Source organism: Leucopleurus acutus (assembly GCF_964270905.1).
Source record: "Leucopleurus acutus genome assembly, chromosome: 4".
NCBI classification, from domain to species: domain Eukaryota; kingdom Metazoa; phylum Chordata; class Mammalia; order Artiodactyla; family Delphinidae; genus Leucopleurus; species Leucopleurus acutus.
This window is the reverse complement of record NC_139146.1, coordinates 29,791,841-29,809,549: the sequence shown is the minus strand read 5'-3', so window position 1 is coordinate 29,809,549 and position 17,709 is coordinate 29,791,841. Positions and strand designations below refer to the sequence as shown.

Sequence of the window (17,709 nt, the reverse complement as noted above, 5' to 3'; positions counted from 1 at the left end):
CAAATATAACATAACTGTAAGGCACATCAAAATCAATTATATCCTACAATCAAATAAAAAACTTCTGGCTAATATCATATTTACAAAAAAAATATCACTGCATTACAACTAGCGAAGACTTTGACAAGAGAGGAAAACTGAAAGAAAGGAAGAGTGGCAGGCAACCTCTTGTACTCTGCGTTAAGAACAGAGACAGGACATTGCACTGTAGCTGCTCTAGGACTCTGAGGATGAGAAGGTAAGCCTACATCTCACTAAGCTTCTCAAGATTCTCATTTATGTGAGCATTTAACAAACACGTTAATCTAAAATTCTTTGCCCTTTCACCAGAAAACTGAAACCTAGGAACTTTTCTTCGTAAGTAATAAGCTACTTCAGTTGAAAGATATACTTTTTTAGGAATTGCTTGGAGGATGATAGTTTAGTCTAATAACAGAGATCAAAGATATTTATTTACCTAATTAATAAAAATGTACAAAGCCTTTTGGCTTACGGTGCCAAATTTTGCTGAATTTGTACTGCTAAGAGTTTATCTGGGCTAAGAGTAAGGAGAGTTCTGATTCATTCTTTCATACTGCAACTCAATAAATATTTATTAAGCACTGACAATGTGCAAGGCATTGAGGAGAGTTAACAAAATAGACACTCCCTGGTTCCTTGGAGACTTTAAAGTCTTTGGGGGGTAATAGACAAGTGTATGGGAAAGTGGGGGAATAAGATCATAAGGAAACACTCCAATAATACTACGGATGCACCCTCACCCAGATTTAGACAAGATGAGTAAGTGGGAATAACGTGGGCAGAGACCAAAGCAAGAGAGAGAGCGAGCACATTCAAATAACTATAAGGAATTTGGTGTGTTTGACCTTCAGATCCCAAGAGTAGGTTTTGAGAGTTTTGAGCTGATGGTCCAAGATAGGTGGAAGCAAGATTATGAGGGCTCCTATAGACTATGTTAAGACATTTCTTTTTAATCCTAAGAGCAATAGGAAGCCATTGAAGCATTTAAATGAATGAAGTCAACATGCTTTTGCTTGTGATATATAGAGGTTGCTCACTGATAAGATCAAAGCAGGAGCTTGAGTGAGTAGCACAGGTTTTAGATAAGGGCAGGGCCTGGAGCTGAAGACAAGGCAGGCGTGTGCAATGTGGATACAGGAAGTCCCCAGTCTGAACATTCTTAGGTGGGGAGTTATTTCATAGGAATTGATCACATGGTCTAATGTTCAATATATGGGTGAATGAGGTTAGTCAGGTGATTTCTGCAAATTACTTTCACTCTACCCATCTGAGAGTATAGGGAATGCAGCAAAGTGTAATATTTCCTCATGGTTTTGGTGCTTATCGTGATCTTAGCTATAAAATTATGCTCCCTCCTGTGTCAACCAGCGGCATGTAATAATGTCAGTTTCAGGACTAAGAAAACATTCACCCATTTTCCCAACCAACAGGGCAGAACTTGTAAAGTTCTAAGTTCCCGTGGAACACACTTATGAAGATCCAATAAGTATGTGAGTGATTACCAAGATTTTATGTTATGAATTTTATATTCACGCCTCAAAGGTAAAATAAATCTTTTTAACGTACAGGTTTATCTTGCTCTATACAACAGATTTACTCACAGAAAATTGTGTATAAATTGTTTTAAACTAAAGTGTATTTTGAGAAAGTTTGGGGAGCGTCCCTACTGAAGAGAAATTTCATGATTACTTGTAAAGATCGAATCTTTTTATTGTATTGTATATATTTTCTCAGGTGAGGCACATCTAGACTGGATTGCTTTCACTTCTTGCCACATGAGAGGAAGGTACCCAGAGTCATCACCTGGAAAGTCGCTGAGTCTCTCAAGAGATGGATCAACACCAGGGCAAACATTATAGTAAGCGATGTGCTCCATGGATGTCCTTCGGTTGGAACCCTAGTTTCAATGGATTGGATCCTTAGGGAAGCTGTCTGAGGATGGCGGTATGACTGAACTGCCAATCACAATGCCCTTCTCCCTGGCTCCCTTCCAGCAATTGGTCTAGGGGTAGTCCTGTGATAGAGTTCTGGCAATGATGCATACGCTGAAGTGGCCAGATGGGACTTCTGGGGAAGCTTGCTTGATTTAGCTGACACACCCTTTGGAGTTTTGCTCCTTTGCACTTCTCTTTCCTGCCTTGTCACAGACTGGATGCCTGGTGGCAGCCATCTTATAGCCACGAGAGAGAAAGCCAGAGGCACAGAAAGATGAAATGAGCTTGGTTTCCAGATGGCATCACTGGGCTGCTTCATCAACTCTAGATTGCATGCTCCGGACTTTTGTTGAATGAAACAAGGAAATCTCCATACTTAATTAAGGTTCTATTTGTTAATTTTTCTGTTAGTTCGCAACATACTCTTAATGAATATTCTGAATTTCTATTCAAACTTCTCTGAATACAACGTACGAAGTTCTTTGCTACTGAAATACATGGCACGCTGCAGCGATTTAATAATGTGGGTGGCAACAAGCGAGCCATTACCTCTAAAATGTAAATGTTTATATAGTGACATGTGTAGAGGCTCCTTCTATAAAAGATGCTAGGCTACCTGATCTATTGTGTTGTTACCAAAAAACAGCAGGAAGACAGGAAAACAAAACCCCAAAACTCTCTACATCCTGCCTAGGCATTTTGGCCACAATTACTCTCACTTAGTTGAGCTTGATTGGTCAAGTATTAAAAATGACTGAGCCCCGAATGCTAAAGCAGGAGCAACACACTGGTCCAAGGGAATAACTGTCCAGAAAAACAAAAGGATAAAATGCTTTGTGGACAATTTTGGGCAAATTAAATTTACACAATAATAAGCACTGCACAAACCGGACAAAAGCACTGGCCACCAGGGACTGGACAGTTCTCTTTAGGCAAACATGTGGGCTAAAGTTCACAACAGCTATCCTTATTCAAAGGTGCAACCTGTCTGGCAGGCTCCAGGATTTTCAGGCTAGTTTATAAGCACACGAATATAAATCCTTGCAGGATATCAAAGAGAGCAAAGTTACATTTGTGCACGAGTGTGTATTTATATTGGCACTTAAATGCATATAAACATCGGTAAGTACATATTTCTATTCGAGGGGATAGTTGGTGAGTTTAAAGATCACTAGAGACTTCTCACCCCCACTCATATGTAGAAGTTCCGGCTGCACTGTTTTTTACTTTCTTCGTATATAAATAATCTTCTATAGTTGAGGAAGACTCCTGAGCAATAATTTTATATTTTGTGTAGGGGCTACACCTTGGACATTGAACTGAAAATGATGAAACACATCAAATATCTGCCACAATGATTTTCAAATTCCTGTAAGCCATCTGGAGCTACGCCCAGTGATTTGAATTTGCACAGAGAAAAACTGAGTTCCAGAGACGTGGGGCCAAGTGCTCACCGAAAGAACAAGAAGAGGCATCAGGGCTGCTTAAATCTAGTTGTGTGGATTATTTAATTTGAACTGTTCAAATTGTTTATTAAAGTGTTTAGAATTGGCCACAGGACTTCCAAATCCCCAGTTCATTTTATGACATAGAGGCAAACTTTTCTCTAGGAAATTAAATGGTCTTCTATAAACAGGAGGAGTATTGATAGAAGTATCAGCAACAAATCCAAGTTATGCAGTGTATGTGAATTCAAAAATAAGCTCAAAGGCTCCAGCTGATTTGTTTACTTAAATATATTGGTTGAATACGTATACTCATAAAAATTACCTGGGGAGTCTGTTTAAAAACACCCAGAAATTCTGATTTTCTAGGTCCTGTGGGGGAGGGAGGGCCTAAGAACATGAGTGTTGACAATGGCTAAATGATTCTGACACAGGAAGGCCTGCGGGTCCCACTTTGAAAAACACTGGTCTACGCTGTTCTAGATGCCAGAGACACATATCTCAGACTGCTCAGTCTAGTGAGAGAGACAAGGAAACAATTTTACAATGCCTTCCAAACATTCAGAGGGATGTGAAGAGGACAGAAGAAGGAATAAAAAAGGAGGGCAGAAGTGAAACTAAACTCTCTTGCAGAACGAGCCAGTTTTCAAAGAGCAGAACAGCTAAAGAACAGGAGAAAAAGTGCTCGGGCAGGAAGCACGGTGGGGACAAGCATTCAGTGGGGCATGTTGGAAACTGGACAAGGAGTTTGGACCGACCAGGGCACCAGAGGAGTAGGGAATGAGGTTGGAGGATTAGGAGGTAGCATCCTGAATGACTTTTCTACCTACATGCGACTAGTTTGAACTTTTGATTCTGAAGGCACAGGGGGCCACTGAGGGTTGAAGCAGGAGGGGCAGAGTTAGATAAGATTTTTAGAAAGCCCACCCAGCCATGGTCACATGGAGGACACCTGGGGGAATGTAAGCTGATGGGCAGAGATGCCAGGTAACTGCAATTCTCGTCATGAGAAGAAGCCAGGACTGGTGAAGATGGATAGGCGAACGCTATTTGGAAGATGGTAGCCCATCAGAGTAATCATTCCCTACGTGAATTAAAATGAATTCAGCAGAGAAGGTAGAACAGACAGGTCTTAGCAACTAATTTAATGTGGGGAGAAAGGCAAAAGGGAGAGTAGGTGGTGGTTCTCAAGTTTCTGGTTTGTCTGACCCGGTAGCTGGTGTTAGCTTTGTGGGTGGGGAGTAAAGAAGTGGTATTCTAGTATTTAGTTAATAGTTAATGAGAATGTGTGACTTACTGGTAGAGATTGAAAGAGACACATAGGGGCTTCCCTGGTGGTGCAGTTGTTGAGAATCCATCTGTCAGCGCAGGGGACACAGATTCAAGCCCTGGTCCAGGAAGATCCCACATGTCACGGAGCAACTGAGCCCGTGCACCACAGCTACTGAGCCTGAGCTCTGGAGCCCGTGAGCCACAACTACTGAGCCCACGAGTCACAACTACTGAAGCCTGTGTGCCTAGAGCCCGTGCTCTGCAACAAGAGAAGCCACCACAATGAGAGGCCCGCGCACCACAACGAAGAATAGCCCCCGCAACTAGAGAAAGCCCACGTGCAGCAACAAAGGTGCAGCAACAAAGACCCAACACAGCCAACAATAAATAAATAAATAAATATTTTAAAAAAGAGAAAGAAAGAGACACATAGGGCGTGGGACTTAGAAATGTTGGGCTGGGAAGTCATCCACATTTGCATGGTGATGGCTGAAGTCAGGAACCTGGATGAGGTCATCCAGGGGGAATATTCTGAGGATCAGGGTAGAACCTAACTGGGAGGGAGGTATCACCACTGAAGGGGGAGGTGAAAAACAAGCAGGAAAGAATAAGAAGAGACAACCAAAAGGTAAGAGGAAAACCAAGGAGTATCATGGAAAAAAGGTCAAAGCAAAGAGAGGGTCGAGTGTCACCAGGCAATCAAGTCAGATAAGTGCTGATAAAGAGTGTTCCATTGTGACCTGAAGTGGCCTTTGGGCTGCCTCCTCTGTACATGGTTCATTCATTTCTTCAAATATTTACTGAGGTCCCCTGGGTGCCAGGTGCTGTACAGATAAACCTCAAACCTCAAGGACAGCCTCATCCTACTTTGAAAGCATAGCAGAAGCATGTCCCTTTCCTTACAAATGTTACACTCTTTTAGATGTGAACAGGAATTGAATTTGTATGCAAAGCACTGGGTGATATCGCACTTGGGCAAACAGCAAGGAAAGGAGGTGGGGTGAGATGCTTTAGGAAGATGGGGCTTAGAGAATCACAGGAGTCTGAGATGAAAGCGGGGACGGGAAGAAAAGGTGTGGCAGCATCACCTCCTCATCCTCTGACCTGTTATTTTGTTTAACCATTGACTTAGCTCCAACGTCTGCCTGGGGAGCAAAGTCCTATGCTGAAGAGAAGCAGTTATTTCCCAATATACTCTTGGTATTATAAGAAGAAAATTAAGATAAAAAAGAGTTAAACTCACCAAACTAAATTAAAATGTTTCTGGGCTCTGACTACACTTTTGAAACCTCCTCTTATAGTTATTTAGCATAGTTACTTTCTTTTTTTTTTTAAATAGAACAAGTCTTTTAGGGTTTTTTTTTTTTATTACTCATAAAAGCTTTTTTTTTTTTTTTTAAGCTTTCTGACTCTGCGCTTGTACCTTTCACACTTTGACCAGGATTTTCATTAAGGAAAGTGAGCTTGATCCTGTCACAGACCCATTTAGCACACATGGACCCACCACAGGCCCTGCTGACATGTTTTTTCACTTTAGGTAACCTCCTAAGAACTTTAGGTCTCACAGCATGAACTTCTCAGCACATATCACATACAGATTTCGGTGCTTTTCCCAACCTTCTTGGTATAAAAGCAAGTAGTTCTACTACCAGGGGTTCAAGACAGCCTATTTTTGTTAGAGGCTGTATTGCATGATAGCCTACGATGGTGTGTCAAACTCAGGACCACGCTGAACGCCTCTAAACAGCATTCCTGGAAGGGCTTCCATTTCTTAGAATTACTCCGAAAACTTAACGTCTAAACCTCCAAAACAAGTTATTAGGAAGCCTGTTTTTATACTTTTAGAAACTTAGAACTGATACTATCCATACTTTAGCAGAGTAAAGCCTATGATTATTTCAGTTATCCATTCACTTGTTCCAGAAATACTGACTGAGTTCTTGCTAAAGATTCTAAGTGTCAAAAAAGATGAAGGCCTTGAGCTCAGGAAGCCTACATTCCAGAGGCAGACAGAAACTAACTGGAGGCTCTATAGCCTATCTACAGTCATAGTGATGTGTTTTCAGGTGCAAAATTAAAGCACAGCAAGGGGGCCAGGAGTGACAGGACTCCATCAGCTATGGTGGGCAGGGAAGGCCTCTTATATATTGCATAGAAATATATGAAAATAAAATATTTGAAACAATTAGAATATATTTGACTGCACAATTGGTATCTGCTTCTGATCTCCACAATATATTCCTTCCTTCAGGACTCCATCGCTGAGATCTACCAATTGCAAAACCCCATTTTAAGCACAGTGGGGAACAGAAGAATTACACCCCTTCCTGCCCTAGAGTCTACTAACTAGTAGTGACTATCACACATGAAAGAACACGGTCAGTCATAATCAAGTCATAAAAAGAATTGTGCTAAGAATTGTGCTGATGGAGGGATTACAAGGCTGTAAGAGAACATGGCTTCTGGGAGGACTTAACACCACGGCAGGATAGGGAACAGGGGAGACTAGGAATGTGACTTTCCAGAATGAAGGAACAGTGTGAAACGTGGGCTAGAGTTTATCCGGAGAGTGAGGATTATTCCAGTTTGGTAAATGTGTTCGACATGTGAAAGTGATGATGAAACCAAGCAGGACCCCATGGGGCCCTCCTGGGGCACAAAAGCCTTTCCAGGTCCCCCATTTCTTATTTGCAGGATAAAGGTTTCAGCCTCCTAGGCCTTCCCTAAGTTCCAAAGGGCAGAGCAAATGGCTACCAGTCAGGGAAATACGGAATGCAGAAAAAAGGAGGAACCATCAAGAAACTACAGTGCAACAATTAAAGCAGGATACCGGTTCTACCTCAAGGGATATGCGTAACAATATCTTTGAGTTCTTCTGCAGGAACTAAGGCCTCACCTCAGGTGGAAGACAGTAACTTCAGGCCAAGCATAAGACTCCTAGACCACCCCCATTACCTCGCCATCAGCCAATTATTAGAAAGTCACATACCCTGCATCCCACCCCTCAAATTTTGCCTGTAAAAACTCTTCTCCCCAAAACATCAGGGAATTCAGATTTTTTGAGCACAAGCCACCTGTTCTCCTTGCTCGGCCCTGCAACAAACCTTTCTCTTTCCAAACTGCAATGTTTGGGTTCATTTGGCCTTACCATGCATCGGGCGCACAACCCTGCGTTCGGTAACAGTGATGTGGGAAATAAGGCAGTAGAGGAAGTTTGGGGACAGAACTGAGCAGGGCCTTGAATTCCAGGCTAAACATGTAAGGTCTTCCCTTTTTTTTTTTTTTGTACTCATGCATAGACCAGGAAAATAGAACCCAGGACACTCCTTTATTATGTGGATATACAACTGGGTGAAAATGAGATAATCACCTTAAGGCTATCAAGGAAGTCACTGAAAATGAGGATGCCAAACAAATGAGATGTTTGAACTTGACCAGAGTCCAGGTTACTCAGGACTCTTCAGGCACTGTGCGAAAAACTTGACACAGATCTCTCCTTCAATATTCACACCAGATACACTAGGTGTGTGCACCACCCGCACCGACAGGCGAGGAAGCTCAGCCAGGTGAAACAACTAACTTGCCCAAGGTTGCATGACTAGTAAGCAGTGGTGTTCTGGGATCAAATTGGCCTCACTCCAAAGCCAAGGTCAACATCATGGAGGCCAAAAATTGTAACCGAATTAGCAAATCTGAGGAGTCAGAAACACATGTAATGAACCTCAGTATAAGCACAGTTTAGGGTAGCAGGGTAGTAGCCCAGGGAATAAGGGAAGGCACTAAAAATTAAAAAGTTAAAAATGGATAAACTCAGCAGCAGATAAAGGCTTTATTGGAAAAGAAGCCAACCAGTGGAGGGACCGCAGCAGAGCACTCTCTTCTCTTCCTGCCCCTTCCCTTCCTCTCCCTCCTCTTCTTGTAATTCACCTCAGTCAAGGTCACCTGGAAGAACCCTAAAGTAATCCTCCTATCCTCAGCACAGGTCTGATCCCCACCAGGCACCAGAGACAATTTAATCTTTCGAGAAGATCCTCAAAGATGAGCAAAAGGTCAACATATTAGATCTGTTTAGAATTATCAGAGGAACCAGGAAGAGAGAAAGCTGACCATAATTTGGAGTGAGGTTTTCAAAGAATTAACCTCTACAATACCACAGGAAGAACTTCAATTAGATGTAACTCAGTAAGCCTAGTTGAAAAATGAATTTTTCTTCTAAACTTGGATATGGGGCTAGGATATTAATCAATATATATTAATGATAATACGTATGATTAAATCTGGGTTCATATGAAAGATATTTATAGTGGGTTTTTCTTGTTTAAAGTATAATTTCCATGTTATTGTCTTTCCAGGGAACAGTATTTTAGTCTTTAAGGACTTAACTCCTTACATGGGCTTTGGTGGAGGTCGTGGGGCAGCACCGGCAGGTCTAAATCGGGGTGGAGGTGTTCGGTCCTTTGGGGCTTCCCAAGAACGATTCCTGGCTACCTTGCTGTGAATGGCACAACTGACGCAATAATGCAGTTTCACATACAGCTTGGGAAGCACATACGCGTCGAAAACACTCGCTTCGGAAATGTCCCTGACGGCTGCGGCCTCTAGGATGTTACGAATGACGAACTTCTTAATGGTCATATCCTTGGGCACGCATCGGGCACAGTTAGTACAGCGAACAGGCTGCACGTGGCCGCGGCCCTTTTTGACACGACCATTATTCCTTCTTTTCTTGGTCATCTTGGAAGCGAGGCGAAAGAGGCTATAGTGGGTTTCTTAAAGCAGTGATCACGGAGACTGCACGTTCACAGACTGAGATGTACCCATTCAGAAAATTTAGCTCAACATATTGTCTCATAGGATTCTAGATATTTGAAATTCTAAGTGTTATTTTGGTCTCAATTTTCTATATAAGTATCTCAAATTCCCATTTCACTTTTTGACAGGTCATGAATGCCCTCAGATGTTTCCTCTGGAGCTAGGAATCCTGCATTAGGAATAGACACATAGCTATAATACCTTGAGTTTCATATATAAGTTCAATCGATTGTAAAGTTAAAGGCTGTGCTGATAGTTCTGGGTAGAATTCCCACAACAAGAGGTTTGTCTTTAATAAAATGTTTGCTTTATACTGAGTGCCTTATTGAAGACATTAGGAATGTGCAAGTGAAATAGGAGGAAGGAAGCCGGGCACAACCTTTAAAAGAACGACATAGCCACTGAGGATACGACATAAACTGGTTAGAACCGATTATGTCCAAGATTCAACTTCCAGTAGACCTTGAACCTCACTATACACTCATAATACGTTAGCATGCTAAATGACACACCCACAGGCACCATGACAGCTCCAAGTTTGACCATAAAATGTCAAAAAGTGGGCAGTGGCCCAATTCCTGGAAATCTCCACCTCTTCCCTAAAATTGTTGGAATAATCCTCCCATTCATTAGCCTATCAAATTAACCAGCCCATAGTTCGAGGCCTCTCACCTTCTGAGATGGCCCACACTCGGTCTGTGAAATGTGTTTCTCCCGGGGCCATTCGGGAATGTGTATCTCTCTAAATAAACACTTCTTACCTATCACTTTGTCTCTCACTGAGTTCTTTCCACAAGGAGACATAAAGAACCTAAGCTTCATTAAGTCTTGAGATCAGGTGTGTGATCTCAATGAAAAGACGGTGGGTTCAAGGCCCAATCTGAGTTATGTGGCTTCATAGGTAGTAGTAAGGAAAGTTTGTCCTGCCATAAACAAAGCTAGGACTGATTACGTATGCCATTGACTGACAGATACACTCACTTAAATTAAGAGCAATCATTACTTCCTCAAACTGAATGAAAGACTGGAGATGCAGTCTTACCCATCAGTTTGCAGCTTGGCACGCGAGATCTTAGTGCCCCGACCTTGGACACCAGGGAGACCAGGGATCAAACCTGTGACCCTTGCAGTGGAAGCATAGAGTATTAAACACTGGACCACCAGGGAGGTCCTGTGAATATTTCCTTATTTACCCAGAGTAACTAATTCTGCAGGATCTGCCAGCTACCTCTAATTACACCAGCTTCACCCAATAACCACACCGAACTCTACTCTCTGAATAGCATTCTTTTATCCTCTGACTAGCTGACTAAAGGTAAACTGTACTTTTCGGAGTTTCTTATCACCTTTGCGTTTCAGTTTCTCAAATGTTAGTTCATTTGTAAAACTGCCGTTTGAGGCTAAATTAACAAAATTAGCAGCTAAATAACGACCACACCCTGCCTACCTATACCCTAATAGAGAGCACAGAGAGGAGCTGGGAGGGGATGGTAAAGAAGAGTTGGGAAGGGAGAAGAAACGGAGGTCTGAAAAGAACACCTTATCAGAGAAACATCCAGTCTTCCGGGATTGTCATTTAAAGAGCTGTGGAACTCACATAAATGCAGAATTACACCCTTTCTTCCTTCTTGGCTGGAAGGCCAAGGGCCCCGCGGTAAAAAGCACACGGGTCAAAGTTTGGCAGGGAAAATAGTACCTTTGGAAATTTTATGGTCTGGCTTTAAATATAGGTCAAGAAATATAATAAAACTAATTTCTTTTTTTTTCCTTAGAAGACTGGAAATCAAGAGAACTTTGGGGTTAATATAAGTACATTTTAGTTCCTTCCAGCACTAGAATTCAGTGATTTCCTCTTAAGTAGTTCACCGTCGTGACTAATTTCTTTGGGGGGAAGTTGGAAAGCAGAGGGCCAAGTCAATCCGAAATGGAGCAAACAAACTCACCTTCTACTACCTGGTGAGGAGGACACTTCCACTATTGTTACTGAACCAAACTCGGGTCCACTTGCTTGTCTGCAGTAAAAACAATGTACTGGCACTGGGTTCAGACGAGGAGTCCAGGGAAGCCAGCGCTCGAAAAGCCTGAGCTCCCCGTGGGTTTCAGCAAAGCCCTTTTAAAGGCAAGGTGGGGGAGGAGGGTCCCAGGTTAAGCGATCGGCTGCTCTTGCAGTTCTCTGATTGGTTGCTGGTGAGGTAACAGGGCGGTGTCACAAGGGTTAACAACATCAATCCTTAGGCGCCAGTAGGTTTAGGGGCTACGCGCTCACGGTCATCAAGTAGTTAATTTCTTTCACTTGGTGGTGGTTTTAGCATCTGTAAAACAACTCAGGAAGTGTGTATCAGATACTATTATCTAGGTTCTTCAGAGAGGAGCCGAAGCAGAGGGTATCGGGGCAGGATCTGTCCCAGGAAGGCCCCGTAGGGTCCTGCTCGGTTATGCTACGAAGCATTAGCCTCTTCCAAGGTTTTAGAAGATATTTGGACGTTACTGGAGATCTTCTTATATCCATGTCAGTTAAGCGTATGATTCTAGTAAGTCTATCTAAATTTAAAAGGCAAAAGCTGATAGTCACTATGAATAGATTTCTCTTATTTATTAATAGGATCTATTTTTAACCATATAATAATAATAATAGTAATGACACCATAAATTTATTTGGCACTTTGCAATTCACAAAACACTTTAACTAACATGACATAGATTCCTGGGCAACCCACTCTGAGACAATAACAAATTTGTGGAAACAACTGTTGGCAATGGGCTCACAGATGCCTGGAATTCCCAGGCAGCCAGCTGCATGTGTTCCCCATTTCATTAATTTCAAAATAACAAGACCATGCAGATTCATTTATATATTATGGCAGGTTTTAACTGTATGTCATGTATCATCTACTTTGTTCCTATGAGACAAAACGATTGCCTTTTACAGGTAAGAAAATGGAGGCTCTTCAAGGCTCTTAAGAAAAGAAGTTACTAATAAATGACTAAAAAATAGCAGACCTATGATTAGAGCGAGTCCAATTCTTTCCTCCATCCCACAGCTTCTGCCAAGTCATTATAGAAATGCACGGAGAGATTCTTATCCCTTGTTGCTTGGGTTTCTCAAGAGTGGTAACCCATTTTAGTAACACAGCATGCTCTGTAATTTACTACTGACAAAGCCACTACCAGAAATTTACTAGTAACTTTCAACTTGGTAAAACGTGACTAATAAAAAGCAATCAAAGAGCAGCCTTCTCTTTCTTTACAGCCACATGGTTGCAAAGCAAGCTAGTTACATGTTTGTGGATTTGTATCAATGATATATACAGCTCATTAATTCCACAAATACTTATTGGACACCTATTATCTACCAGCCCCTATGTGAAGTGCTGGGTGCACAGTACTGAAAAAGATGGGCACCACCACGAGCCTCACAGAGCTTGTTCTGTTGAATTGGGGAGAGACGGATGCTAATCCACAGATAAAAAAAATAACCCACTATGGTGTGAATTGAAAGAAAACAACAGAATACTGGGAGAGACAATGTTTGGGGGCAGGAAGCTCTTCTAGATGGAGAATGAGAATATCTCTGTAGAGCTGGTACATCAGTTGGGATCATAAAAATGAGGAAGAGCTGGCCTTTGAGAAGAATGGAAGGACGTTCCAGGGAGAAGGAAATGCATACTGGAAAGTCTGAAAACTGGAGTTTAGTTCGTGTAAGCGGCTGAGAAACCGTCATTGTGTGGGTAGGACCAGGCAGGGTGGGGGAAGGTTTGCGATAAGGATGGAGTCCTACACTGCTCTTCAGTCCTTTACACTGCCTCGAGGCACCTGATCCCAACCATCTGCCTTCAATCAACTACACTTAAACAGCTGCCTTGTAATCCAGAAACTATCACAGATTAAGCAGATAAAGCTAAAAACAGAACAATATCAATAGATTACCTAAACCAAGGGTGCAAGTTTCCATGTTTTTAATGAAGGTTTGCATCAAGTTAAATCATTAATTATAGATACTGATATAGATACGTGGATGGATAGGTACAGATACATATCTCTAGTATTCTAGAAAAAAGCATTATCTCTCAAGGTGAGAGGGTAGGGAAACCTTAACTTGTAAATTTTAAGGGAAAAAAGTGAGATTATGGGACTTCTTTTTGTGTGGGTTTTTTTTTTTTTTTTTTTTTTTTTTTTTGCGTTACGCGGGCCTCTCACTGTTGTGGCGCACAGGCTCCGGACGAGCAGGCTCAGCGGCCATGGCTCACAGGCCCAGCTGCTCCGAGGCATGTGGGATCTTCGCGGACCGGGGCACGAACCCGTGTCCCCTGCATCGGCAGGCGGACGCTCAACCACTGTGCCACCAGGGAAGCCCTGTGTGTATTTTTTAAATTAAGAAAATAAACAACAAAATGAAAAAACCTTTTTGTTTTTATGAAAGCCTGGTTTTAAGAATTTCAGCTCGTTAAATTTAGGAAGCTTAAAAAAAAAATCAAATTCAAGACTGTTCTCTGGACCTGAGCCTAATGCATTTTCATTTGAATGAGAACTGAATATACATTTTTATCCCCTTGGGGCTCTGGGCTGTCAATATTTTACTTTTCAGAGATGGGCAGACACCTATAGATAATCATGGTGACCTTGGGTAACATTTTCCCTTATTTAAATCTGTCTTCTTTCCAAAGTATTTTTTGCCTGTTAAACATGATTTTTGGGGGGGGCGGGACGGTGCGGCTCACAGATACGTTTTTAGAAAACAACGATGCATATAAAATTTTTCCTTTTGCACTGATGCATCTGGACCTTTTCTCTTATATGTCTACTACTCTTTTGTCTCTTTTTGGAAGTGATTTGGAAGCAAAGAAGAGAATGGCTATATAGTTGACCCAACTCTTTCTATTAACGGAGTGTTTTAACTTAGGATTTTTAAGTGGAAATGAACTTTGTTTGTTTAAGATTTTTTTCAGCTTCTTTAAGTCTGGCCCCCTTTCCTAGTCACCTTCGGCTAAACCTGTCATTCGGCAGGTAACAATCTCTAACATAACTGCAACAATCTCTACTGTGGCTGAATTTTCATAGCAAAGAATCTCAGAAGTTACCAATTGGTTACAAACTGTTTTGTCATACCTAAGTGTTTGATAGGGCTTTGTCCTGTCCCTTCCCTTCTGTGACAGAATACCTTACATACCGGCCCCATCATGTTAAGCACCCTTGGGGGTTGGTTCAGGATGTCTCCGACGCCCCCATTTGCTTGGTATCCCTATACTCCTAGCATGTGGTAATTATCCGTGACTCCCCTAGTCCCTGGCGGCCATAGATGGAGCTGACTCACTCGCTCTTTCACTCAGTGAGTGCTTTCCCCACGTCCTTAATTCCCCATGCCACTTTGGGGATAGGGCTAGCATGTTTCTATAAGCCCTAAACTTGATTTTGCCTTTCACAGAAAGGTGGAGAAGTTGGGTTTCCCCCGCCCCGCCCCCTTTTCCTTTCCACAGGAAGATAAAGCCAGAGGAAGCCTGTACTGTACTTTCTGCAGTTACAATGATCAGCTGCTTCCCATTCCCTACTTCTAAGTTTTTGTGCACTCAAGTATCAACTCCCAACCAATCTCCACCACTTACTCTGCTAAAGAGAACAAACGTTGACTCTGAGGGTCTAGTTCTTTTTAAGTTTTTTTCAATCATCTTTTGCCTTCAATTCTGAGCACCTTTTACTTGCAACCAAGAGACAATATTTTTGTGTGTGTGAATTCTTAAGGTTATCAACAGATACTCAAAGTCTTAGCAATATCTGAATGATACCGAGCATGCTCGTATTGCCCAAGTACCTTCAGTGACTACTTGTTAATTGCAACCAAGGGTAATATTTTTAATGAATATCTTAAAGTCTTCAAGAAGTACCTAAGGTTTAAAAAACCACGAACAATACTGTGCACAAAGATCACCTCTTGGACGACCAAAAAAATACCACAGTAAACTCTTCCAGAGTGACTTGTTTTTCTCATGTTTCCTAGGTAACCTCTTTTATTATGAGCTTAACAACTAGCAGGTAAAGGGACATTTAACAAAAACTTATAGAGAGTGTATAACAGCAATATCCTGCTCTTGGCCCCAAGAAGAAGGCAAAGCCTTAGGCCCTTTTTCTGCAAGTGGTTTTCAACCAGTTGAAGAGCTTACAATTTAGACTGAACAAAATATTGACTTAAATAAGTTCTGTTATCCCAAAATTTACAGACTGTTAAGATGTTTGCTTTTTTTACAGCTCACCACCGCTCTTGAAATTTCTCATTCACTCATTCTCATACCTCTTGGTTCTGAAAAAACTCAGTCCATGGGAACTGATTCACCATGAGGCATGAATGAATGACCGACAGTTCTCATTTTTAATTCTTACTTCAAAAACAATTTTTTATAATAATTTTGTTTTATTTGGCTGCACCGCGGGGCATGCGGGATCTTTTAGTTCCCTGACCAGGGATTGAGCCTGTGTACCTTGTGTTGGGAGTGCGGAGTCTTAACCACTGGACCGCCAGGGAAGTCCCTCATTTTTAATTCTTGAAAGCTGCATGGTTCTAAGCCCTGGGGGCCTATTAGAATCACCTAGAGAGCTTTAAAAAACACAGTATTTGAGAACCGCCTCCTAGAGAATCTGATTTGTCTGGCGTAAGGGACATCGGTATTTTGAAAAAGCTGCCCGGGTAACTCTGATATTCAGCCCCAGCACATATGAAGGATACTCACAATGCACCTGAAGAATACAACAGAAACAGCGTGTCCCTGGGACCACCTACTCAGAAGAGAGTCTATCAGATGATCAGAAGGAGGGCGGTGGAGGGAGTGGAAGATCCGAAGAAGCTACAGATGACTGATAAGGACCCACATGGAGGGGACTGGCCCTTACCTGGAGAGCCACTCCGATCCTTGCAGAAGTATTTGAATTCTACTAGTATAGTATTAACTCAGGTTTTATTAGTCTAAAAGAACCTTGTGATGCTTTGGAATTTCAGGCAAAAATCTTTACAAATATGAGAGATTCAGCTGGTGTGGGAGACTATACATTGAAACAGAATGACTAGCATATATTTAGATAGCATAGTCCGGCTGTAGTAGTTACATTCCCAGCATTTCCATAAGCTGGCCTTGCGCTGTCTGATCGTCTTCCTTTTGTCCACTTCTGAACTAGCAACGTGCCCGCAAATTGGCCCACATTTTTTACAGGGGTTCAACTACCAGCAACAGCAGCAGTGGCAACGCTGGGAAAGTGCCCTGTAAGCCACGATTGTCACCCGCCCGTGTCTGTCCACTTATTACTGGTGGTACTATGGTCTCTTTCCAGCTTTTGTCAAATGCCAATGCCCTTTGTGTTCCATAGTCCAGTGGAGTTGGCAGACAACCAAAATGGAAACTTGATAAGATTAGAGAAGCACTTTCCTCTTTCCTCATCGGTGGGATGCCTCTTTGGTCATACAGATATGACAAAATGACTGATTCTGGAACGAGTATCTCTTCTCTCTAATAGAAATAGAAATAATTTCTCAGGTTCAAAAGGATACTTCCTGCTTGAATGCTATAAAGAGGTATTATCATTCCCATACTGACAGCTTTATTTTAAAAAACTTTTAAATCACAAAATAAGTTATCATATCCCCGGAATTATTATTTCTGCTATGGCAAGTCGGGAATGCACTTCTCAGTGGGTTGTGACATAGTATTACAGAGCTGGCTATGCTCACTTACCTGGGAAGTATTTCATCCCCAGAGAAAGGGTAAGTTGTTGTATGCAAATAGTTTAGACTGTTAGTTTAACTACTTCCTGCAAATTTCTTGCATGCTTGTATTTTTTTAAAAAAAACTTATCACTGAGTGAAATGTGCTCCCACCTTATCATATTGATGTTATCATATCAGTTTACAGATGAGGTAATGGGCTTGGAGCTCAGAAGACCAAAGTAAATTGTAGCAGATGGTGCTGGAACTTGTCACATGCTTTACTGTTGAGTTACCCTCTTCTTACTATTTCCCAGGCCTGTGTTTAACAGCATTGGAACTAGACTTCAAAAATCAAAATGCTTCTGATGCCCACGTGTATGTTTTAAGAGTATTAACTGCATTCCTTATTTTATGCTCCTGGTAAAAATGTCTGTATTTTTTTGTTTTTTCTTTTTAACAAAGTCCTCTGTCACGCGCACTGTGAGAATGCAGTAGTGTCCCCTTATCTGCGGTTTCACATTACACAGTTTCAGTTAAC

General features: G+C 41.8%; 2 protein-coding genes across 4 annotated transcripts in view; both read right to left on the bottom strand.

The window, feature by feature from the left end:
• ELOVL6 (ELOVL fatty acid elongase 6) overlaps window positions 1-17,709 on the bottom strand; it is a 134,075-nt gene that overhangs the window by 75,185 nt on the left and 41,181 nt on the right. The gene's annotated exons all lie outside the window — the stretch shown is intronic.
• On the bottom strand, window positions 3,437-11,326 carry LOC309961358 (small ribosomal subunit protein eS26-like). Its single transcript, XM_082838533.1, has one exon. The coding sequence runs from the start codon at window positions 9,404-9,406 to the stop codon at window positions 9,059-9,061; it is 348 nt and encodes a 115-aa protein (XP_082694659.1). The 5' UTR covers window positions 9,407-11,326; the 3' UTR covers window positions 3,437-9,058.